Source organism: Eptatretus burgeri, chromosome 18, assembly GCF_056783735.1.
Source record: "Eptatretus burgeri isolate ZD-2024b chromosome 18, Ebu_testis_v1, whole genome shotgun sequence".
NCBI classification, from domain to species: domain Eukaryota; kingdom Metazoa; phylum Chordata; class Myxini; order Myxiniformes; family Myxinidae; genus Eptatretus; species Eptatretus burgeri.
In genome coordinates, this window is record NC_140978.1 from 27,856,367 (window position 1) to 27,882,529 (window position 26,163).

The 26,163-nt window shown below is 44.3% G+C and overlaps 1 protein-coding gene across 2 annotated transcripts in view; it reads right to left on the reverse strand.

Annotated features, from left to right (window-relative positions):
• CENPP (centromere protein P) overlaps window positions 1-24,715 on the reverse strand; it is a 118,151-nt gene extending 93,436 nt beyond the window's left edge. For both annotated transcript variants that reach the window (XM_085864196.1, XM_085864195.1), the window contains exons 1-6: window positions 24,434-24,715; window positions 19,740-19,887; window positions 17,906-18,051; window positions 10,212-10,300; window positions 9,972-10,060; window positions 4,147-4,243 (exon numbers count right to left, since the gene is read on the reverse strand). In XM_085864196.1, the coding sequence (XP_085720322.1) occupies window positions 4,147-4,243; window positions 9,972-10,060; window positions 10,212-10,300; window positions 17,906-18,051; window positions 19,740-19,876 (558 nt within the window). In that variant the 5' untranslated portion in view covers window positions 19,877-19,887; window positions 24,434-24,715. The remainder of the gene's footprint in view (window positions 1-4,146; window positions 4,244-9,971; window positions 10,061-10,211; window positions 10,301-17,905; window positions 18,052-19,739; window positions 19,888-24,433) is intronic.
• Window positions 24,716-26,163: the final 1,448 nt, after the last annotated feature.

Below are 26,163 nucleotides of genomic sequence, written 5' to 3' on the forward strand. Positions count from 1 at the left end.
AGTGAAAGCAGAATTGCGATCCGAGTTAAAACGAACTCGTAACGTCGACCGAAGCAAAAATCTCCATTTCTCCACGCAATTATTTCATATTATTTTATCAAAGTCACAAAACCATAATATTCGGTCATCCACCAACAATCTTTACATAATCCGACGGCTTAGCGAGTCAGGCATGCGACGATAACCTTTATTGGGATAAAAAAATGACTTTTAAACACCATCTTTATCGAAAACACCGTCAGCGCGCACACGCAAAACCTTTACGTGAATCAACGCTGCGTCTGCTCGGGCGCGCTGCACCACGTGACGAGTCGTGACGCGGTGAGTGAAATATTTTTTATAAATCTTAAAACGTCTCCAAAACATCTGATTTTTACCAGAATTTCGACAACCGAGTGTTAAGCGTCCTAAGCGATCGCAAAAACCGAAGACAAAATTAAAATCGAAGTTAAAACGAACTTGTAACGTCGACCGAAGCAAAAATACTCCATTTCTCCACATGAATTTACGGAATTATGTTTGACCTCACTGCGACCTTGACCTTTGACCGATTTTGACCAAAATCTAATCAGCACTAATAATTAGCATGCATGTCTTCTTACTGCCGGTGCACACGTGATACATTTGTTTGGAACGTTTTAGGCTGGACAAGAAAGCGTAATCAAAATCTAATAAGCCATCACCCTCCTGAATCACGTGGTGTAATTTGACATTGGTAGCTTCTTCCGTTCTCGAGTTATCTTGCCTACAAACAAACAAACACACACAAACAGATGACGGAAGTCATCAATATACTTACGAAATCTAAAGATTTCATAAGTAAAAAGGCTGGGTCAATCTCCACCAACTTTTTCATACGTGTTGGTCGTACCCAGAGTCAGGTTATGGGCACAAAAAACCACAATCATAAATATAAATGCTTATATACAACCCTCCCTCCCTACAAGGGGGTGGGGGGGGCATGGCATCTTACGATTTTCACCTGTACACATGCCACAGTGCAAATGGTTTACTGGCCCCTGCTGCAGACAGCGTGGATTATTAGCCAGGGCACAAAGTATTTTTGCCCAATCTCCCTCACTACCCCCACCCCACACACCATACCAAATAGAGCGGGTGGTTCCAGTGGACAAAATACAATGTTTAATACTGGCGGAGGTGAGAGTACTACTATCAGATCGTTCACGTGTTAATGTTCCACCCTGACATTCAATGCACTTTCACCAGCAATGTGGCGAGTTATAAGATACCACCAAGCTAAGTGCCAGTAGTCGGATCACGCAAAGATTTCTGCACACCCTCGATCTCACACCGATATGCTCGCAATGGTTCCTTGATCTTTGGATCAAGGAGAGATACAGTTAGGAGAACGAAGATGGTGCAGAGAGCCTTCACCTAATACACCCACATTCGCAGTCTCAGCCTGGCACACAGGAATTGTGGAGCAAAAGGCCATTTTGGGAGAAGAACCCGACGTATAATCACACACCTTCAGCGCTCTCTGGCAGCACCGAGCAACTGTATTTCTTGGTGACTATGGAGACCGGTATTCAGCACTTTTCCTCTTCAACTGTGGGTCTGATGTATGTCCCCATGTTTCATCCAGTATCTGCATGCACTCCAGCAACACGTCACGTCGTACAGACGACGTTGCAGATAATCCGTGCACCATGTGTGTGTGGAAAGCTGATGTGCCACATGTGGCCATCATTGAACACACGGCCAACCCGTTTTGCACAAATCTTCCACTTCAATGCCAGACATTGTCGGTATGTGGCACATGATTGGAGTATAAATGCCGTCTCCCCGTGCAACCTAGATACAGGTAATGCTTTGGTTCCACCGCAGAATTCAACCTTTAAAAATTTGTTCCTCTTCAGTCGTATTGGTTGATTGACCTGCACATCCGGTGTCCAATGCCCAGCAAGTACCCAATGCCCAGCCAGTGTGGTATGAACCCCCTACGGAACAGTTTCATACACAGGGGAGAATGGTTCCCCAAAGCCTCCTTCATAAGCAGACAAATCTCTTATGAGGGTTTTCCTAGCAGTCCATGTCATTTTAAAATTCCATGCATGGACGTATACGAATAATTTTCTTTCAAAGCACCTCGGTAAGATGTTCAGCTCTAAGTGGTGGCAGCACCTATACATTAGCGCCACCATGCGAGAAAGGGTGGTATCACGACTAAACATGACAACTGAAAAGCTGTGAGCAGTTCGGCATGGCAAGGTTATGCACGAAACATTTTAAATAGCCCTCGTGTATCAACACATAAGGCATGACGGAATACAAGTCTCTGTAATGAGAAAGCTTCACAAAAATAATTTAATTCAAACATTTATTTTTTATTGCGTATCATTCACCCAATGACAGTGACTCATTGCGAGTCGCTCATCCTGTGAATATGGACCAACTCAGAACCACCCATCCTATTTCTGCCTTCCTCCTCCACGATTTCAACTACCACCACGCAAGCTGGCTGGGACAGAGCTGTAGAACTATCAGCAAAAGCATCGTAGCTCAGGATTTGTGACCGAGTCTGACCCAACCTGTGAACTCCTCAACCCAGATCTCAGGTAATGGTACATCTTCTCTCCTGGAACTGGTAATGAAAAACATTCCATCCTACCCCTCCTACTCCATTTGGATTAGTCTGATCATTTTCTTGTGAAAGTACAAATGACTCTTAGTCATTGGTAGAGAGCAACCAGTTACCAGTGTCTGGCTTTTCATTCAACCCAACTTGCAAGAACTTCAATCTTGTCTCACACAAAAGGATTGGTCTTGCATATCCTCTGCATCCAATGGACTCCACCGGGGGAAGTTGTCTCTGTCTCTGTCTCTGTCTCTGTCTCTGTCTCTGTCTCTGTCTCTGTCTCTGTCTCTCTCTCCTTCTCCTTCTCCCTCTCATACAAAAAGATAGCCCACCTCACATGCAGCTTTCATATCCATCCTATCAGCAGTGGCTATGAAGCAGCTGGCCTAACTGAGGACAAGCTGCAATCACTCTGCAAGACTCTCAAATGCGTGTTGTTAGGCGAGCCAGAACCATTAACACAATTGGCTCATCTCAAGGCCAAACACTCCAAACTATCCCCTTCCTTAAAATCCAGGTAGTACCTCATTAGGTTGTTTCTGGTAAATGCTCTCCCTCAATCCCCTCCCTCACTTCAAACAGCTCCAGTCAACTCTGTGCAAAATAAAGCAGAATATCTCAACTCAATGCTTGCCTCCAAAGTTTGTGTGCCCATACCATACATCTCTGTCCCCCATATTACTACCTTGTATTCACTGCTTCTCAGAATCTGACTATTTAATGCGAGAAGGAAAATAAATTTCTGGCTTGGCTCTCCCTCAGCGTCAACCTCAGCAACAGGCCCAAATGACATCAAATCTCACATTATCACACTTCAAGCCACATCATAGCTGGCCACCAAAGTCTGTCACAAACTGGGTGTCCTCCACCGTGCCAAATCTGAACTTCTTAAGTGACAAGGTCTTCAAAACTACAATCATGTGGAATACGACTGTACTCTAATGGGCTGGTACTCCCATTTCAGACTTGTCTCCAATGGATGTTGTGGAAATCTAACCTCTTAACATCATTGGCATTTCCCCCACTGATGCAAAAACAAATCAATGCCTTCAACTCATTGGGGGCCTGTGTTTTCTTCTGCTGATCTTTGGGTCTTGCTACCCTCGGCTATTTCATCTCCCCACCCCCGACCCCCATCACTTTTTTCTGGAAGCGCAGCTATGCCACCGATGCAGCGCCTCGTTACCAGTAAGCTGGTACTCATTTTTACGATCTTGGAAAGATGACAGGCTGAATCAACCCACGTGGTGTTATTTCAACGCAACGACAGGAGCTCAAACTCAAGACCCGAAAGTCTTAAGTCAGCCACCTTAACTGTTAAGCCAACACCAGGCTTAACTAACCTCCAACCAACGCCTTCTACTTTCTGGCTTCAACATCTTCCCCTTCCCGACTCCATCACCTATTTTTTCATCCACTTGCTTGTATCCATGTGTCACCCCATAGCCCACTCATAGTGTGTTGCCTTCTAACCCTTCTGAAATCAATACAAAGTTGCACTTAAAAATAAGAATGATTTGTGAGTGAGCACTCATGAACATGCTGACCTGCAAGTGGCAGAAAGTGGCGCGACGATGCTTGGCCCAACAACCAAACTGTCGCAGCGTGCGAAAAAACAGCATGAGGTCACAAGTCTCTTCAGCTCTGCATGACAACAATAAAGAACACGAGACAAGCATGGAACATGAGGTCTGCAAAAAGGACGTTCACAAGGCTGGTTGAGAAGTTCCATGTTTTGCACAATAAAAACTCAAATCTTTGCACTGTTAATAAAAACAAAAACAAATAAAACACCAACAACAACAACAACAACCATGAATACCAAAGCAAAGGGGCAGCAAGTCAAAGAATGGAATGAAAATCAAGGTACTTATTTAACAGGTTTTCCTCAATAATTATATGTACAATCCTGGAGCTTGTGCATACTGTGCATCAAACTGGACTAGGACATGTCTCCTGGTGTTATTTCAACATCACAACAGGGGCTTGAACTCAAGAATATCCCTGTAATGTCCATCTTGTATACCCCGTGTTGCCCGCCCCATCCCTCTCCCTTCCACACATCTCCTAATGACTCTGCTCCCCACTGTTTTGTCCTTCCCACTCCCGCCCCTCTTGTCTCATGCCCCCCCCCCCCTTTGCTGTGCGTACTCATAGCTCTCATACAAGCCTCGACAAGGTATCCAAAAAAACAAACAAAAAAAAGAACCGAATAATTTAAGCCAGCCACCTTAAAGGGGAACCGAAACACAAATTTGTTTTATTCTAAAACCATTGAGAATCGTTAATAACGGTCTAATTTGAAGGGGAATGTTTTTTGGTTAATGAGCACCAGCCAGTGACCACTATATTTGTTATGTCTGTGTGTTGGGTAGTCAATCTAGTCTACCCTTATTATCAGTATTTCCATAGATATGTTTGTCTGTCTGTCTGTTCGGTCCAGTGCTCAATTAATACAATGGCGATTTCGATGAAACTTGGTTGGTAGGTTCATACCATGAGCTAGTTGTGTGCAAATGAGAACCGTTGCTATGGACCCATCCGTTGCCTAGCAACGGGACTTTGAAAGTTTTGAAAAATCATTAAAAAAAAAAAATTCGAAAATCAAAAATCGGGCCACGAACGACTGTGGGCAGTACATTCAGCCATATTGTCAAAAATTTCCAGACGGATCCTATGAAAACTGTCGGAGAAGATAGACTTTGAATGAACCCTGGTCGAAAACAATAAAAAAACGAAGTTCGTTATATCTCAGAGACTACGAGTCAGATATACATGAAACTGGTATGGTAGGTTCATGGTATGTCCGAGTTATGTGTGAGAGAGAACCGTTGCTATGGACGCTTTTGTTGGCTAGTAATGGCTGAAAAACGACTAAATTCGACATGATCGACTACCCATGTCTGCCTACCGGCTTGTCTGTGTGTTTGTCTGTCAAGAGCATAACTCCGTGGACTTTGATCCGATCTTGATGAAACTTGGTTATGTGTTCGATATCAATGTCGAGTTGTGTTTTCCTGGATGAGGGCGTGCTACGCCCATTGTGGGCAGAGCCATGCCCAAAAAATATCCATTTTTAGGGGGTAGTCGGATTAAAAATCTATCTTCTCCCCGGGAATTGACTGAATGGAATGGGTTCTTCGGTATTTGAATAGCAAAATGAATTATCTAAAACTTGTCGTTGTCCGATTTTTCATTTTCATCCCAAGGCCAAGGTCACAAAGTCAAAAACTTAGAAAACTGCAAATTTTGACATAAAAATCATACAACCGCCCAAACTTTGAGAGTTGGATGACAATATTTTTTAATATTAATCATGGGGATGGCATCCTCTCTCAATTGTGGTGGATAACCGCAAGATCTAGCCATCTCTGTTGTTTCATAACAATGCTCTGTAACATGTTCCAAGCACAAAAGTGAACATTTTGGAGGCCCGATCCACACTCGGGTATTTCGGAGAAACCTCGTGCAATTTATGGCAAACCTAGGGTCTTTCATCCATTGGTGTAGCATGAAACCATCTCGGTTTGTATTACTATACAAACACCAAGGATGCATCGACTTGACATATTTGTGGAAAAACCGTAAAATTATTTGCTGTTTGAGTTAAATTGCACAGCAATGTAAGCCGTCTACAGCAGTGCTTTTCAAATTATCTGATGTGACGGACCGGCAGGTTTTTTTCCCAATGTGGCAGGGACCGGTACCATATTGGTGCCATATTATTATTTGTTTATGATCCGAGAAAATATTGTTTGAACATCTGTAGTAATATTAATTTATACCGGAAAAATATTAAAATATAATGAATATAATAAAAGTTGACATTTTCATATATATATATATATATATATATATATATATATATATATATATATATATATATATATATATATATATATATATATATATATATATATATATATATATATATATATATGTAGACTTCTCTCTCTCGTATTTTGAATTTGTCGGCTTAAATATATTATTTTTCAAGATTTTATACATTAAATGTTATATATTATGATAATGTGAAACTGGAAACTCGCCGCGGACCAGCAGTCAATGACTTGCGCACCGGTCCATGTACCACCACTTTGAGTAGCACTGGTCTACAGTACAGATTTGGTGGTCTACTTCCATGTGCGACATCATGGCTAATCTTAAGAAGATTTCACTCTTAATCACAAACTTAATGACATTATAATTTGGAAATTGGAAAAAAAAAGACATCATATCTATTTTGTAGGGTATCAATTGATAGATTAGCATTGAGGTGGTCTGAGAGTTTGGATTCCCCTTTAACCATTGAAACTCACAAAATTATTGGAATCTCCAATGATGGGACCAAAGCTCAAGATCCGTTGCTTTCACATAGCAGGCTGGTCAATGTTTCTTACAGTCTATTCTCCAACATTGCTCCATCTACTCTCTCGGTCCTCCAACCCTCCCAATCTACTCCAGGATGCACGTGTTCTTCCAGCCATCCCTCCCCAGTTAAACCTCCAAAATCCAGGCCGACCTCAACTCTCACATTCCTCACTTCTCCCATCATTGCAACAAACCTCCAGAAGCTGGTTTGTCTTACACTTCCCTGCAGGACTTCAAGCAAACGGAGCACCGTCATCCTCTGTATTCCGCAATGGTGGCTCATGATCTTTATTACCATCATTAACCTTTCATAACCAAACCACATTACTTGCTAGTTTCATCGTTTCCTGCCCTCCAACCTATCCTGTTCACATGTTCGTTCATTCCCTCAAATTTTGTTGTCCCATCATTGGTGGTTCTACCTTGCTCTTTCATGAGCCTCAATTTGTGAAGAATAAGAAAAAAAACAATGCGTGAACACATGGTGAACCAAACAAAAGAAGGCTGGCAGGCACATTTTGACTTTTGGGATGAAAAACTCACAATACAGCAATGAGGGGAATAAAAATATATTTCTTTAAACATCACAACAGGAGTAACGAAAACGGCACTTCGTAGGCCACTGAGAGGCTGCATCTGCATCCATACCTTAACCAAATTTTACTTAGCTTATTGTTGTCTCCTACCCAACTCATCCACCAACTTTTGTCATAACCCGTCCACAATTTTTTGAGATATTGTGCTATGTATCGTTTTTGGCCCATTTCTCAATGGTGAAGAATGACTTAAAAACTCTCGGATTCAGATCGAGACCTTAAACAAAATCGAATCGATTCATCCTTGTTGTACACCCAACCTGTCCACCAAGTTTAGTCCGAATTTGTCCATAGCTTTTTGAAATATCGTGCTATATATTGATTGTGGCCCAAAATTTCAATGGTGAAGAATCACTTAAAAAATTAAAAAGAAATTCTGGTATCTGGATTCGGATCCGGATCTTCACCAAAATCAAATCAATTCATTCTTATCGCACACCCAACCTGTCCACCAAATTTTGCCCGAATCAGTCAATCACCTTTTGAGATATCCTTCTGACAGACAGTCAAACAGAGAAACAAGCCGGTAGGCGATGAGGGATTCGCTAGGATCGAAGCACTGGATACGATGCTTTTCATTCTGACTGATCCACCGACGAAGATTCATTGCCAAGACGTATTGGTTCACATACAATTGTTCCTCTGCCTGGCAAGATTTTTCCGATTGCATATTTTGCCAACTGGCACTCCTCATATAAAATGACGGTAAATAGACACCCTATTTTTGAAGGACTACCATTTGAAAAATAATCGGTTTGCTGGTTTGTGCTGTGGAGCCTCACGTTGCAGACACAGACACAGACACACACACGGAAAACCCGATAAACTTCTCTCGATGCTCTTGTTTGGCCACACCTCCTGAGCCACACAATATTTTTCATAAGCCACGCCCACTTTCTTACGCCACTCCCACTTTAAATAATAAATAATTGGAGGTGGTGTGTGGGTCGTGGAATCGTTTTCGGTAAATAAATAAATAATTGGAGGTGTGTGGGTCGTGGAATAGTTTTCAGTAAATAAATAATTGGAGGTGGTGTGTGGGTGGGGAATCGTTTTCGGTAAATAAATAAATAATTGGAGGTGGTGTGTGGGTGGGGAATCATTTTTGGTAAATAATAAATAATTGGAGGTGGTGTGTGGGTTGTGGAATCGTTTTCGGTAAATAAATAAATAATTGGAGGTGGTGTGCGAGTCATGGAATCGTTTTCGGTAAATAAATAATTGGAGGTGGTGTGTGGGTCGTGGAATTGTTTACGGAAAATAAATAAATAATTGGAGGTGGAGTGTGGGTCATGGAATCGTTTTCGGTAAATAAATAAATAATTGGAGGTGGTGTTTGGGTGGGGAATCGTTTTCGGTAAATAAATAAATAATTGGAGGTGGTGTGTGGGTGGGGAATCATTTTTGGTAAATAAATAAATAATTGGAGGTGGTGTGTGGGTCATGGAATCGTTTTCAGTAAATAGATTAATAATTGAAGGTGGTGTGTGGGTCGTGGAATCGTTTTCGGTAAATAAATAAATAATTGAAGGTGGTGTGTGGGTCCTGGAATCGTTTTCGGTAAATAAATAAACATTATTAGAAATCCACAAAGACAGAAAAGCTGGTGATTCCATTTATTTTGGATCCTTTTCACTTTGGTCAATAACGTTTGGATCGAGGAGAGATCGAAGGTGGAACAACGGTGTAGTCCCTTACAAACACTGTATACACACCTTAAATGACGGTAAATAGACACCCGATTTTTGAAGGACTACCATTTGAAAAATAAAACCTCAATCAAAAATCGGCTCAAGTAAAATTTTCTGAATATCTCGAAGTGTTTAATTCCGAAGTCTCGTTTCTCTACATTCAAAACTGAAGGACAAGTATTGAAAATACTGTACGCGGTTTTTCGGCCGTTGCACGGCAACGGGTGGTTGCTTGGCAACGAAATTCAAATGCGCACATTCCCAGTATATATTCCACCTCTTGGCAAAGTTTCATCGAAATCGGTTGGCTGGTTCATGCTGTGGAGCCTCGCGTTGCACACACACACACACACACACACACACACACACACACACACACACACACACACACACACACACACACACACACACACACACACACACACACACACACACACACACACACACACACACACACACACACACACACACACACACACACACACACACACACACACACCCCAACAATAAGGGATATCTAGCATATATAGCGAATCCAACAAACATGGATGAAAATATAACCTCATTCCACCTGAGGCGGCAGAGGTAAAAACATGTGTTTAAAGTGGGGTTAAATGAAGGCATAAAGAGAGAGATGAAGCACCACAGAGAGACCAAAAGGTCAAGGAAAGAGGAGTGAAGTTTAATAAAGCTTGATGTGCAAAGAACCTTTACCTGGAACTCAAACTGGTCAAATCACTAGAAACTGGTCTCTCCAAAACGATCTCCAAGTGCTTGATATGATTTGCAGTAGGATTCTCTGCCTGGCGATGCAAATCAAAGGACAAGAGGAGCAAAGTATAAAATCCAAACGGAAAAGTCAAAGAAAGACCTCAAACGTTACACATTTTAGATTTAACCTATTTCATAGCAAAGTTGAATAAATCCAACATTTGAGTGCAAGATTGTACTTACCGGTGGTTCCGCAATCACAAGCTCCATCTGGAAGCAGACGGAGAAGCCTTCACCCGTAAACCTGCAGCTTTGCGTCTTACCTTGAGGCCCTGAAATGACATTTCAAAAAATAAAAACTTCACAATCATATAAATAAACAAATTTTAATGTATTGCTACGGATTCGGGGTTTGAGTTTCGTCACGAGGGGAAGAGCTTGGGGTCCTCCCGAACGTCTGGTACTGAGGCCACCAGGCGCGGCTAACTCTGCAGCCTTGGCGGGTTGCTGGTCAACCACGAACGCTGATTGGCACCGCCAATCCTGGCAGGGTTCTCACGACTACTTGTTACCTTTTTGTTGGATTGGCAGGATAAAGGGGGACTCGTGCCCTCGATACGTCTTATTTTACCTGATCAGGGGCAGCTGAGAGGGGCTGCCAAGTACACGCTGGCTAACATGTTGCGCCAATCAGTGGGGTACAACTTCCCGGCTAACGATACATGCGGACTGTGCTGGACCAATGGAGGAAAGAACAACCAACAATCAATTTATTTACACACACATAAGCAAGCAAGCAAGCAGTGGTGAAAAGCACATCATTTACAGCTCTTTATTCACCAAGCAAGCATTAAAGTGAGTACTTCCAGGAAAAAGGCAAAGAAGAGCAGATTTAACCCGAACACTTATTCCCCTCACACATACTTCATTAGACGAATGGCATATGGCCATCATTCAATACAGGAGGAAGAAAACAAGAAGAACTGAGAAGAAATGAAAAGAACAGAGTGTGGGGTTGACTCCTTGCCTCACATTACACAACAGAATGGGGCTGTGCCGGTCCAAATATACTGGGGGAGGAAGGATGTAAAAGATCGGCGTTGGAGTGGCGATGCGATGTGATGTGATGGGACATGCAGCCGCATCTCTGGGACGTCCAGCACCAGAAGGCAAGTCCTCCCTGGCGTCCCAGATATGCCAATGGCACGCCGCTCCGTTTATGCTGTGCACCCGGGACAAGCAGCTCCACACAGACCAAGCCACGTTGTGAGCTTTCTATTCTGCTCTCCTCCACACTATGGGCTCTTTCCTTCTCTCCTCCACACTCTGCGCTCCTTTCTGTTTCTCCCTGGACAAGTTTCGAGGCGACTCTGTTACGTCCACACTCTGGACTTTTTTCTCCTCTCAGGATTTCGTTGTTTTGAGTGTATTCTCGTGCAAGCCTCTTTCTCATTGGTGCACATCCGATAGGGACGCGTCCGCAACGCAGCTTGTAGAAAATCCTCCTGTCCCTGAGGGAGCCTTTTGACACAGCCCTCCCCCCACCCTTCACGCGTGAAAGACGTGGAAGGCACCCTCAGCCCCTCCCTGCATGCACAAAATGTCCTTTGTACTGCACGTACTGTTCACATGCAAGCAGCGCCGTACTTTATTGCGTATGGGAAGAGTGTTGTACTTTATTACGAATGCAACAAGCATTGTTCTTTGTGCCACGAACATGTGAAATGCAAGAAGGAAAAATGAGGAAGCACGGGGGAGGAAGAATGTGGGAAATGCAATTTGGTGGTGGTCTGGAGGATCATTTGTTTATGGTGAGCGACGGGTGGTTGGTGGTAAATCATAAAATAAGTAGGACACTCGATAGAGCACACACCTCCGCCACGTAATGCCTGATTCAAGAGAACATATTGGGTCCAATACATTTTTGAAATATCATGTTATATATCGTTTTTGTCTCTATCTCTCAATGGTGAAGAATCACCTTAAAAAAATTATCAGATCCGGATCCGGATTTTCAGCGAAATTGAATCAATTCTTCCTCGTCACACACTCAAAGTGTCCACCAAGTTTCATCATAATCCGTCCACAATTTTTGATACATCGTGCAATATATCGTTTTTGGCCCTATCTCTCAATGGTGAAAAATCACTTTAAAAATTCTAGTAACCGGATCCAGATTCGGATCATCACAAAAATCTAATCAGTTCGTCCTCGTCACACACCCAACATCTCCACCAAATTTCTTCCAGACAAGTCAGCAACTTTTTGAGATATCCTGCATACAGACAGACAGACAGACAGACAATCAGACAGAAAGGGGTGAAAACATAACCTCCTTCACCTTCGGTGGCGGAGGTAATGAGTTTATTCGAGTGGTAAGGAACACAGACGCACTGAAAGATGAGAATAAATCTGCGGGGTTGAAAGAAAGACCGATGGAATGAAAGAGGGGTTATTGAATTGAGGTTTGGTGAAGGAGATTATTGGTGGATTTAGAAAGTAAGAGGGGGTGATTGGTGGAATGGACCGATGTCATGGGGTATTCAAAGAAGCAGAGAGGGATGGGGGGTGGGGGTGAAGACATCACACAAGGGAATACCCAAACGAACCTCAATGCATGTCCCCCCCCACCACCCCGCCAAACCATTACACAAGTGGCAAAGGTCCACCTACACATAGACTTATGAAATAACTCACCTTCGGGTCTCCTACGTGTCCATGTCTGCTCTCCCCCAGGGTAAATTTCCAAAACCGTCACAGTATTATCCCCCAGAAGGGGATCTGTGGTCAAGTTGATGCATTTGTAGACTATGGGTTCAGTTGTTCCCAAACTTGCTGATTGCTTGAGCATGCAAATGTAATAACTCAACAGCTTGCATTGGATTATCGACACAAAAAAAAAGGAAACAAACCAGAAGAAAGCATCTCAAAATGCAAAGTTCATCCACTTCTGCTTTGAACTCAAATTAAACTTGACAAAAACGAGTGAAAAACGAGAACAGCACTCAGTAGAGCGCGTACCTCCGCCAGGCTGGACAGTTTACGTTTTGTATCCCACTGATAGGCCGGATCTGCATCCAGACAAAATTAACCAAAATTGAATCTGCTTGTTCTTGTCATCGACCCAACTCATCCATCAAGTGTTGTCATAACTCGTCCATAACTTTTTGAGATTATAGTTCTATATATAGTTTTTGGCCCTATTCTCAATGGTGAAGAATCGATGAAAAATAAAAAAATAAATTCTTGTATTCGGACCCGGATCTTCACCAAAATCGAAACAATTTGTCCTCGTCACACACCCAACCTGTCGACCAAATTTTGTACGAATCAGTCCACAACATTTTGAGATATCATGCTCACAGACAGACAGACAGACAGACAGACAGATGGGTGAAAACACCCTCCGTGCACCTTCGGTGGTGGAGGTAGCGATGATATTGTTGCGGTCCTACAAAACCGCATGCCTCCAATGCAATGGCACCCAACATACAGTGATCCCCAGGCAGTTATTTTGTTAGTCTTTGTGCAGTTAGACCTTCCCCTCATGTCAAGTGGGTTAACGGGATGAAGTGCGTTGCGTGCGTCTTCTGGTGAGGTCTATTAACTATCTCTGTCTCCTATTCCGATTTCTAATCCAACCCTTTCCTTTTAGCCATGGTACAAATCAAAGCAAGCAAGCATACACGCCATGCAAAATGTGATTAGCAATAAGCACACGACGATGCCTCCCGTGGCTTGGAACCATCAAAGCACACGACACACTCTACCGCACGCGCACCACGCGCCATTACTGCATTCAAATCTGCGCGCCAATTTCCAACCGGCATCTCACCTTGCTTCACCCTTCACTCACCAAACTTCAACACTTCACCCAAAAACACCTCCCGCACATGGGAAGAATATTCCCACACCCCCTTATACCTTGGCATCGCTACAATGAACCACTATACAGAGCAGTGCTGCACGACTCGGACTGCCCTAAGACCGCGTGATGCGGGGCCGAGCAACGGACGTTAATAGCTCGACCGCATCTCGCCGGGGATGTCCCGGGTGAGCACGCGGGATTGATACAACCCTCGTCCAGTCACCAAAACACGGTAGGACAGAGGCGGTGAGGAAGAGCAATCTGGGAGTTGGGTAAATTAAGATTTATCATTGCATAAATTAAGATATAAATTAAGATTGTGGAAGTTCTCATGGGATAAGTCTGCTGTGTGTCTCCTTTTGTAAGATTGTTTGCCTTTTGTTACACCCCACAAATTCCTTGCTATCCCTGCTGTACATACCAATAAATCCTAATTTACTGTGCCACATACTTTTCCTTGCTTGATTGTAAATAAATGTTTCCAGCTTGTTCTTGTATATAAATGTTCCCAGCTTGTTCTGTAATGTTCTTTCCGGCTGTCGCTTGGAGCGGAGCTCCGCACTCAACATGGGCAATCGCCCCTTCCAGCCCCGTGCTCCCGGGACGAACCCCAAACGTCCAACAATGTCCATGGTACAAAGCCAGGGAATGGAGCAATCATTGCAGGGAGGTTGTGTCATGTCCTGGTTCATTTACCAGTCGTTTTGGGTGAAGGAGAATGAACGGAGATTAGGGTAACAAAATACAGTGCAGGAGTAGACTGTAATAAATTACATTACAGGGTAGAAACCCATACATATGAACAGACAAACAAGGTGTTTGTGGGGTTTTAAGAAATAAATGGGAATTTGAGAATTTTGCGCACGTTCCAGAATGCTGGTGTGATTCGCACACGTTGAACGCCATGGCAGGAAAACATGCACGCCCTACGTGATGACGGCAGTCACGATACATGTCATCACGCGCTGATGACTGTATTATCCCAACGGGTTGAGAGGGGGTGCAAACTACCCAACTCAATGCATTGAAATACATAATTACCCCCGATAGGGAAGGTGCTATTCTTAACGTTCATTGGAGAAATAACTATTCTGAAGAGTCTATGTGCTGTGTGCCTTTCAATCTCGGCATGCGGTTTATAAAACCGCAACAATACTATTTTACAACATCGTATAACATTGATAACAATAAAAACAAATACAGTTATTTCATTTTGTGTACAGCACATTGCCGTGCCATGGATGCAGTCCCCCCTGCTGGTTAGGGCCACAATTTGTAATTTGTTCATAGTCAGCAACAGCTCGCCCACTCTTCGCAAAGGACTCCGTGGGATCTTTAACGTCCACCAACTAATGCCAGTAAACGTGACGCACAATTTAACGTCCATCCGAGGGATGGCACACATCGATGAATCACCCTGCCTGTGAAACACCAGGATGACAGGTTATAGTGTTGTGGGGCCGGGTCTCGGTGGAGAGCACGACTGCTCGGGGGAGCAGTAGAGTCGGCTCCACCGAACACACAGAAATTTAGGTCGTACCTTTCAGATTAATCCGAAAGGTCACGGGTCCCTTATCGGACCGAAGATCGCCAATAGGTCGACCACGTGGGATAGGGTCAATTGCCAATTTCAACATACCTAAATACCCACGGCGTCCAAACTACCGGGGAAATTCACCCTCGGCAGGATCTGCGCGATCCGGGCCGTTACCGAGCCGGATCTGAGTCGTACCCCGAGCGGAGAGTACCAGAATCCTGCCGGACCAATTGCACGATTACGGCAACAATGAGGCCTCCTAATTCCCGTTAGCAACGCGGCAAACCAATGATAGAAAGGACAAGGACAAGCTGGGACATTCAACAAGAGGGGCTTCACCTGCCTCCCACCTTTCTTGGCTTCACGCTGTCGAAAACAGGGCATTTAAGATCATCGGCATCTCCCGCAATGAAGCTGAGTCTTTGGGCCTCTCACTCAATCACGGCAGGTTGGTCGGTGGTCTTTCTGTCTTCTACCGACTCCTCTCCAGCCTTGCCCCCCCTGCTCTCTCTGCGATTTGTCCCCACCACATTTCCACAGGGCGCTCAAGGTCTGCCAACAACCCCCTTCTGGTAAAACTACCAAAATCACGAATCACTGCTCATCTTCACTCTTTCATTCCTCTTTTTTCCCGCCTTTGGAATAAACTTCCTCACTCTATTCTTTCCCATACTTCCCTCCAGGCTTTCAAAACAGCTGTTCACCACCACCTCTTATCTTCCCCCATCCAAATCCTCGATCTTTTCTACCCCCGATAATCCACCCAAGCCCACTTCCTTCAATTCCCCTGCTTTCCTTCCTGAAAGTCCCTGTAATGTCCATCTTGTCTTCGCCATGTTCCCCGTCCCATCCCCATCCCTCTCCCTTCCACAGTTCACCTAATGTGTCTGTTCCCCACTGTTTTGTCCCTTCCACTCCCGCCCCTCTTGTCTCATGCCTCCTTGCTGTGAGTTGTGTGTTAGCTCTCATACGAGCCTCGACCAAGGTATACAAAAAAAAAAAGGGGATTTATTTACAATGGGAGGAGGGGGGGGACACACAAAGAGCAGAGTTATCCAAATAAGAAATGTATATAATGTACAACAAGAAGCACTTAACAATTCTACTTGACAAGACAGGCCCGCACACAGACAAGCACACCCAAACAAAGAAATGGACCCCGTCGGGTCTTTATTTGGCTCTCCAGCTGAGGAGGATAGTTCGGCTGGGAGCCAGAACGGCTGGCTACCAAGCCGCGAGCACGCGGCTGGACGTCCACACCTTCCCGGAGCTCCAGTCGCCAAAAGCACGGACCAGGGTAGCCAAACCCAGAGGAGGCGAGACGAGGTGATCTCCCATGATGAGATGGTCGACCGCTATCACCGCGATCCACGATCCTTTAAAACGCACTCTTGTCGACAACCACTCACTGGCTTTGGATGCCAGGTTCGAAATGTCTGAATTGAGATGTCCTTTCCCACAAGAAATGTCTCACACACGATGACAGGCTGCTTGGCAAACACCACGATCTCTGTCTCTCTACGCTGGTCCTGACCACCACACTCTCCCTCTTTAGGAGGGAGGGGCTTCTTCTCCTGGCCACTCGCCTCCTGATTGGTCAGACCCATCGTGCGATTCCCTGGACATCCACCATAGGACAGGCCCACGGTAGGCGGGGCAACTCCTACCCTTCTGGGTGGAGACCCGATCGGAGGCGTTTGTAGCTCCGCCTACCTCCTCACCTCCAACCACATGCGTAATGGCGATGGTGTTGAGTGGGGGACGGGGCGGGTGAGACGCCCGCTCCTTGCCGATTGGGCAAAGAGGGACACCAGCCCATGTTAAACTCCGCCCACGCACGTGCTCGCGCGCCGGCGAGCAAAGAGCGTGGACAATGCCAAAAGCAGAGAGTTGTTGGGGGTCGTTGGTTGGGACGTAAAATCCGAACTCTTAAATAACTCCGCAGCGCACGTACAATTAATTCCCATTAGACTTGGGACGGGACCCTAACTAGAAACACATACTTACCGATATAACTGATCAAGAAGGACTCTGGGCCCTGTTGTATGTAGTAAGCTCCCAAATTCGTAACAGTAGCTGGGTCGGGATTCGAACGCAGGCTAGACAGCTGCGAGGCAAGTGTGCATATCTCTCAGTCATCCTGTCAGCCACAATTAAAACAGGAAGTACGTGCCACCCAATGCCCCCCAATCCAGAAATAAACCTCACGCTTGTCCTCGAAGAACATCACGTGTTGGTGTGTCCACTGCCCATCGTGTACTAATATCCATATCATTGAATAAATATTATGCTCATATCCTCTAACATCCTTGTCCTGTATAAGACGTATTACACACTTCTCCACAAGTCTGAGACCAAAGACATATAAAAAGAAGAGCTTGTAAGATGTACTTCAGAATGTCGGTTCTCTCTTGTTACCCTACAGGGTAATATTTTTTATCCTATTCTTCAGGTACTTTTGAAAAAAAAATGGAAAACCGGTAAAATGATGCAAACTTTTTACCATTCCGGCCGGACTCGTTCAACAATTACCTTGATTTGTTTGGCCAGGGATGAAATTCCACAAGCGAAAACCTGTCATCTGTTCATGCATCTTTCGCAACAACTGCATCGTGTTGAACTTATCCTCCATGACCTCCAAATCAGGCGGGGTACCTTGTGGCTTACAAAGTAGTGTCCTGCGAACAAGCAACGAAACACAGGCCTCCTGCTTTTATTTTTAGAATGCAATGCTCTACTTCATGGTCCTTCGATAATCAAACGAACAATCCCCAACATTGATGCTCTCCGATTTTCGATAAAATCTGATATACTTTGAGACATCCAACAAGTAGATCTTTGAGTGAAAATTTCAGACTGCCAAAGCAAAAGGATTGTGGAGAAACGAGTCACCGGAATTTGACATGACCGAGTGGACCAGCTGTTGGACAAAATTATCTCCCAATCGCACTAAAAATGCGATTCAAATGATAATTTAAAACTCTGAAAAGTTCCCCCCTTCATGACCTATCCCCTGAACTCTCCAAAAATAAGTTTTGATTTTTTGCGACATAGTCAAGCAGTCAAGGCTTGTGGAAGAGCTAGTACACTGCACAAATCAGGATGTACCATCAACTGAACGAATCAGAATGTCCCATCAAGTCATGTCTTCAACATGACAAAATGAACAACAGAGGGAGGCCAGTTGAAAATATCCCAACAGCAGAGTTGAAGGACAAGATAGAGGGAGACTTGGAAAAACAATGGGTATGGGGATGGACTGGGGGTAGGCAAGGACACATGGTGTGGACAAGATGAAAAGAAAAGGAAAATCTCAGGAGGGAAAAACTGGAAATTTGGAAGGAGGGCTTAGGGATGTGGGGAGGTTAAACAAGGGTTGAAAAGATCATGGTTTTTGATTAGGGATGATTTGAGATGGTGGTGAACAGCTGTCTTGAAGACACTGAATGAAGAATGAGATTGAAGAGAACGTGGAAGTCGATTCCAAAGGCGAGTCCAGAGAGAAGAGCAACACTCTATCGAGCTGCAGATAAAGGCCGTACAGGTGGACAACCCACATTTGTGTAGAAGTATACCTGAAGCATGGATCCTGGGCACTTGCATTTCAGGAGGCATTCATATTTGAAATGCCGATTCTCTATCTATATATATATATATATATATATATATATATATATATATATATATATATATATATATATATATATATATATATATATATATATATATATATATATAGATATATCCAGTGCTTACATTTTAGGAGAAAAGTCATCACATGAAGTGAAACAAACTGACTGTTTTGATTTTCAAATCACCAAAGATGAAATAGATTGCTTGTAAATGAAAAAGAAAAAGTCAAGAAGAATCTGATGTCATGTATAACATTTGATTTGAAATTGAATGGTGAGACTCGGAATTTGTGTTTAAAATTTCGAAATTGAATGATGCAAATGTGATTTTGATTGGCAAAACATAATTCACTCCTGCCCATAAATGTAATTGAACGCTTCAACTTCGAAATTGAAACGTTAATTCGTCTAGCAGGTGCGAAAATGAGTGAATTTGAATGCTCATCTTCAAAATCGATTGAAATAATAATGATGAAAATGGCCGAGAGAAACCCTGCATTCGGAGGATGAGATTTCGAATCATGGCTGGGAGGCCACGTCAGGTCAAAACACCGTCAGTGGCATTTCAACAACAGATTGAGAAGTAGTGGTCAGATATTTTGGCTCAAATTATCTGTTAAGACTGATGAAAATCATTCCAAAGTTATTCAAAATTAAAGATGGCAAATGCATGAAAAAAAAGCCCAAAAGTGATCGATTTGAAATGGAATGACGAAACAAGCAAGACCTCGTACCTCATTTGGTGGAGCCGGTTCTTCTGGAAATTCTGCACCTCTTTCTCTTTCTCTTTCAACTTTTGCTCCAGCATAGTTATTTCATCTCTTAGGTCCGTCATCTTCTTCTCGGCTACTGACAGCAGATTCACCTCCATTGTGTCACAGCCTGCAAAGGAGGCGCAAACAAAACAATTAACCAATTCACCGGACCCATTTGTTCGAGCAACTCTTATTTTGGCCAACGTCGACCAAACTTGTCAGGCATACTCAGGGGCAAACAAAGAGGGGAGAGGTCATAAATGGGTCAGCGTCATGATTCCCGGGTGATAGAGGGGAAGGGGCTGTTCACGAAAAAGGTTTAAAGTGTCAGTGAAAGTCAAAACAGTGTGGTCAGCATCTGCAAAAAGCAAGCATCTCCAAATGGCACAGAGGTTAAATGGCAAGCTACAAATCCATATAAAAGGCAAGGTGTTAAAGCAATATATATTAAACAAGAGCTCAAGTGAGCACAACATACACCCGAACAAGAAGGTATATACAGAATTGTGCTACGACATGGAAAACAGCATCCTGGTTGCCATGGCAACCACTTTAGATGACGAACGTATGTCGCGACACACCGTCTCCACAGTCTGTACCTATGTACCAAATATAAAACGTGAAAGTTGAAAACTTTGGGAGTTAGAGTGCGGACAGGAACGGACGGACGGACGACCGGTATCACATAATACGCCCCGAGATATATATATATATATATATATATATATATATATATATATATATATATATATATATATATATATATATATATATATATATATATATATATATATATATATATATCGGGCATATAAAAAGGCGACAATGCTTCTGCGCTTACCTGATAGAACCAAGGAACTACTGGTAGGAGGGTCATTCCATGTCAAATCATCAAAGAATCTGCCGTCATCTTTCAGATTTTTGTAAAACTTTGGGAACCAATTGGGACCCATGAAAAACGGCAAGAACTCAAATATTTTTGCTAACAGCCTCTTAATTAGTGAGACACAGACAAACGAACTTTGGACTAATTAGCACGACGTCGCGAATTCAAATGGCCATATCTCTAAAAGTATAACACCTAGAGAGCTGGTTTTGGTGTAATTTTAAAGGTATTTTCATGCCCTATGAATTTGTCTGGGCAACATTTTCCTACCTCCAACCACAAAAAAGTTATCACAAAATATAAACTTCAATCGTGAATCCCCAAAAAATGTATCATTCAAATTTCCTCAAATTCATCCCAGAGGTACCTTATGATGTCAAGAAACTTCCACATAAGTTTTGTGATGGGCACTCCAATAGTTTCTGAGATATGAGCAATAATGTACATGTACATATGGCATATAGGTTCGAAAATTCAGCATTTGTAATGTATTATACAATCGATAAGTGAGTTCAAGTACACAGTGTTCACTAACCTGACTTAGGCTTTCAATTTCCTCTTCAATGGAGCAACAGCAGCACTTGTTTCTTCCCCTCAGGCCCAGTTGAAAATGAAAGTATATGATACTTCAAAGCAGTTGATGGTCGTTTCCTGTGTTCCCTGTCATGGCTTGGTTAGAATGATTGTATAATACATTACAAATGCTGATTTTCGAACCTATATGCCATACGTACATGTACATTATTGCTCATATCTCAGAAACTATTGGAGTGCCCATCACAAAACTTATGTGGAAGCTTCTTGACATCATAAGGTACCTCTGGGATGAATTTGAGGAAATTTGAAGGAAACATTTTTTGGGGATTCACGATTGAAGTGTATATTTTGTGATAACTTTTTTGTGGTTGGAGGTAGGAAAATGTTGCCCAGACAAATTCATCGGGCATGAAAATACCTTTAAAATGACACCAAAACCAGCTCTCTAGGTGTTATACTTTTAGAGATATGACCATTTTAATTCGCGACGTCGTGCTAATTAGTCCAAAGTTCGTTAGTCTGTATCTCACTAATTAAGAGGCTGTTAGCAAAAATATTTGAGTTCTTGCCGTTTTTCATGGGTCCCAATTGGTTCCCAAAGTTTTACAAAAATCTGAGAGATGACGGCAGATTCTTTGATGATTTGACATGGAATGACCCAGGAGTGGATGACCCACAAAATATGTAAATTAGCCGATGGTTTGAACAAACTTGTGAAAGCACGTACAGTGATGATTCATTCCTACCAGGATCCATCGAAAATCGGGTGAAGACTTTTTGAGAAGTCAAAAGCAGCGATCCTGGCATGGTAATGACCTTTGACCTTTCAATTGACCTACCTAACATGCAAATATTTTTTAGGGGATTTGCAAGGCATCAGGACGAACTCAGGAGTTCCCCAAACTTTGGTGAAAAATGGGACTATTAGTTTGAGCATGATGAGTGATGAAGGTTGTGGTCAAGTTTCATCCAAATCGTGTGTGGTTTTGGAGAAGAGAGTAAATAAACATTTTCTGGAGATGGGGGAGGGGGGGGTCAAACCTGGACCCACATTGACCACTCCAAGACCCTGATCTTTTAAGCGGTGAAGCTGCTTCATTATTTGAGTATGTCCATCCTGCCATCAAAAATGAAGAATAACCTTTCGAACCCACTGTTTAACTCTAAAGGGTTCTGAGGGGTAATTCCAAAGGGTACTTCTAATAGGTTTGATTCATTTCTAAGTTTTGCCCATTTCATAATTAAATGTCAAACTGAACTGCTTCGTTTGGAAAGGGGTGAATTAATTTTTAATACCGTGAACAAAATATAGTCCATCATGACTGATGAAGGTTGTATGGTGAAGTTGGACCACCTTTGACCCCCTGTGGATCCCCATAAACCCCGAGCTTTGTTTTTTTTAATGCCATAAACAAACTTTGGTACATCACGGGTGATGAAGGTTGTGGTCAAGATTCTTCGAAAGTCTGTGTGTTGTTTCAGAGAAGAAGATCTGGGTTTTGACATAAAGCCTGACTCACTGACTGAGTGACTGACGAACACCGCACGATGTCAATACCTCACCTGAACAATTTTTGTCCCAGTTGAGCTAATAATGGAATAGTAAATACACTTGCACAAACGCCACGATCATTGATGCTACTTTGAATAACATTTGCACAACCAGAAAGAGACAAATTTAAACTGCAAAAGGAGGCAAGCAATAAAATAGATGGATGTGGCATGGAGGGAGTGTGTGTTGCGGAGGGGGGGGGAGGGGGACGTGTGCGGCATGGATGGGAGGGGAGGCCGTGGGTGGCATGGGAGGGGGTCGTGTGGTGCGGAAGGGGGGGTCGTGTGTAGCGCGGAAGGGGGGTCGTGTGTAGCGCGGAAGGGGGTCGTGTGTGGCGCGGGAGGGGGTCGTGTGTGGCGCGGGAGGGGGTCGTGTGTGGAGCGGGAGGGGGTCGTGTGTGGAGCGGGAGGGGGTCGTGTGTGGAGCGGGAGGGGGTCGTGTGTGGTGCGGGAGGGGGTCGTGTGTGGCGCGGGAGGGGGTCGTGTGTGGCGCGGGAGGGGGGGTCGTGTGTGGCGCGGGAGGGGGTCGTGTGTGGTGTGGGAGGGGGGTCATGTGTGGTGCGGAAGGGGGTGGTGTGTGTTGCAGAGGGGGAGGGGGACGTGTGCGGCATGGATGGGAAGGGAGGCCGGGGTGGCACGGGAGGGGGGGTCGTGTGTGGCGCTGAAGGGGGGTCGTGGGTGGTGCGGAAGGGGGGGTCGTGTGTGGCGCGGAAGGGGGGTCGTGTGTGGCGCGGAAGGGGGTCGTGTGTGGCGCGGAAGGGGGTCGTGTGTGGCGCGGAAGGGGGGTCGTGTGTGGCGCGGAAGGGGGGTCGTGTGTGGCGCGGAAGGGGGTCGTGTGTGGCGCGGAAGGGGGTCGTGTGTGGCGCGGAAGGGGGTCGTGTGTGGCGCGGAAGGGGGGTCGTGTGTGGCGCGGAAGGGGGTCGTGTGTGGCGCGGAAGGGGGGTCGTGTGTGGCGCGGAAGGGGGTCGTGTGTGGCGCGGAAGGGGGTCGTGTGTGGCGCGGAAGGGGGGTCGTGTGTGGCGCGGAAGGGGGGTCGTGTGTGGCGCGGAAGGGGGTCGTGTGTGGCGCGGGAGGAGGGGTCGTGTGTGGCGCGGGAGGGGGTCGTGTGTGGCGCGGGAGGGGGTCGTGTGTGGCACGGGAGGGGGGTCGTGTGTGGCGCGGGAGGAGGGGTCGTGTGTGGCACGGGAGGGGGGTCGTGTGTGGCACGGGAGGGGGGTCGTGTGTGGCGCGGGAGGGGGTCGTGTGTGGCGCGGGAGGGGGTCGTGTGTGGCGCGGGAGGGGGGTCGTGTGTGGCGCGGGAGGGGGGTCGTGTGTGGAGCGGGAGGGGGGTCGTGTGTGGTGCGGGAGGGGGGGTCGTGTGTGGTGCGGGAGGGGGGTCGTGTGTGGTGCGGGAGGGGGTGTGCGGGACCCAAAGACATGAGCGAAGGGATATATTTAACGTCCACCACTCCACCTTTTAATGCCGGTGGACGGGACACCCATTTAACGTGTATTCGAGGGACAGCACACACATTGATGAACCACCTGGTGCCAGTACATCGCTATGAGAAATCACACATGAAAAATTGATAAAAACCGTTTTTAAAAACGACACACACAAAGGTCATTACAATCACCACAAAAAGTTGATTAATTTCGTCGAAGTCGGACGAACATTTTCATGACAAAAACACCGAAATGCGAAACAAAAAAAACTCACGGAGAAAAGCGTACAAGTAGTTTACCAAAGTAAACCTTCAATTTTTTCCCGCTTTCGAACGTCACTTCCTCCCAAAAATTTTTTTCCTTCGGGAATAGTGACTAACTCTTTCGTTTCACACACCGCCTACAAACCGAGTGTGGCATCTTCAATTATACCTGGTCTATCATTATATCAGGCATCTTCCATGTTAAAAGGAGAAGATGCCTGATATAATAAGGCATCGCACACAAGGCTACATTTCCTTCATTCCTTGTCATTGCTCCTTCATCAGGATGAAAACCGCGCTGTGGCCGGGGCGGGGAACATCGACGATCCAACTAAATAATTGTGCAAATATATTTACGTGCGAGTCAAAGTAAAGGCCAGATGGTTATCTTAAATCATTTACTGAGATTCAATAGACAGATGAAAGAATAAGTCGATGAAGATGGTTTGCCCCTCTTCTTCATACACCGCCTCAAAAAAAACACAAGAACCCCAAGTGTTTATTGAATATAATTAATTTTTTTAAACCAGGGAATATCCTCGTCAAGGATGGATCCTGGGATGGAACGACGTTGAACGACGCGTATCCGCGCTCCCAGCAATGATGCAACCAGCAGTCACAGCAGACGTGACAATGACGGTTCTGACTGAAAAAAAAACGCCCACCGAAATGCCGTGACGTCATCCAACATGGCGAACGCTTTCTCAAAAGTCAACGACAACGACTGGGCCCCAACGGACGAAACGTTGTCGAAAATTTCGATTCCGTTAGCAGAATTGTAAGACATTGTGAATTGTTCGTCCGACTGACACAATTTTTTACAAATAGATGCGCCTCCTCCTGTATAATTTAGAATGAAAATTATGACGTCATAGGTAACGGGGTGCAGGCACCAACTTGAAAAAAAAACAAAAAACTTTGCACCTCGATATGTCCGAAACCACTCCAAGGGGAAAAAATATTACACATGGCTCATTGTCAAGTACTCTCAATGGGGAATAAGACGTGTTAATGATGACGTAATCGCTGTCTTCATTATGACGTCATAATTCACAAGGTGGGTGACAATGTAAATACGGGAAATAATTTTTTTTTAATTTAAATTTTTCGAAATAAAAACACGTCGTGAATGCTCTGTGCTCAAAAATATATTAATCAAACGAAGGAGAAATATTTGTTAAAACGGCTGGAAGTGATTTAACAAGCTCAAATGAGCTAAGATCCTCGTCCTCTTAATGATGATGTCATAAAAATGAATATGACGTCAATGTGATGTATCAGGTTTGCGATAAATTATCTGTGCTAATGCCCGGCTTGATTCCCGCAAACAAAATTCAAACAGCTTGCCTAGTTTCGGAGATAATGATATCGGCGATTTCCATTAGTGGTGATATTATGACGTCAACTTTTTTTCTCGGAAGAATTTCCAAAATCAGAGATGGTTACTGCCTGCGCGTGGGCTTTCTGCATATACATGGCAAGTTTCACGAAGATCCGATGAAATAAAATAAATAAAAATGTTGTGAAATAAAATATGTCAAAAAATAGGAATGACGTCATAAAAATTGATATGACATCATAGTGATGTATCATATGTGCAGTAATTCATCTCTGCTAATGCCCTGTTCGATTCACGCAAACAGAATTCAAAAAGCTTGCCTAGTTTGAGATATTTTTTTAGGCGATTTCCATTAGCAGAGATATTTTGATGTCATAACTTTTTTTTTCGGAGGAATTTTCA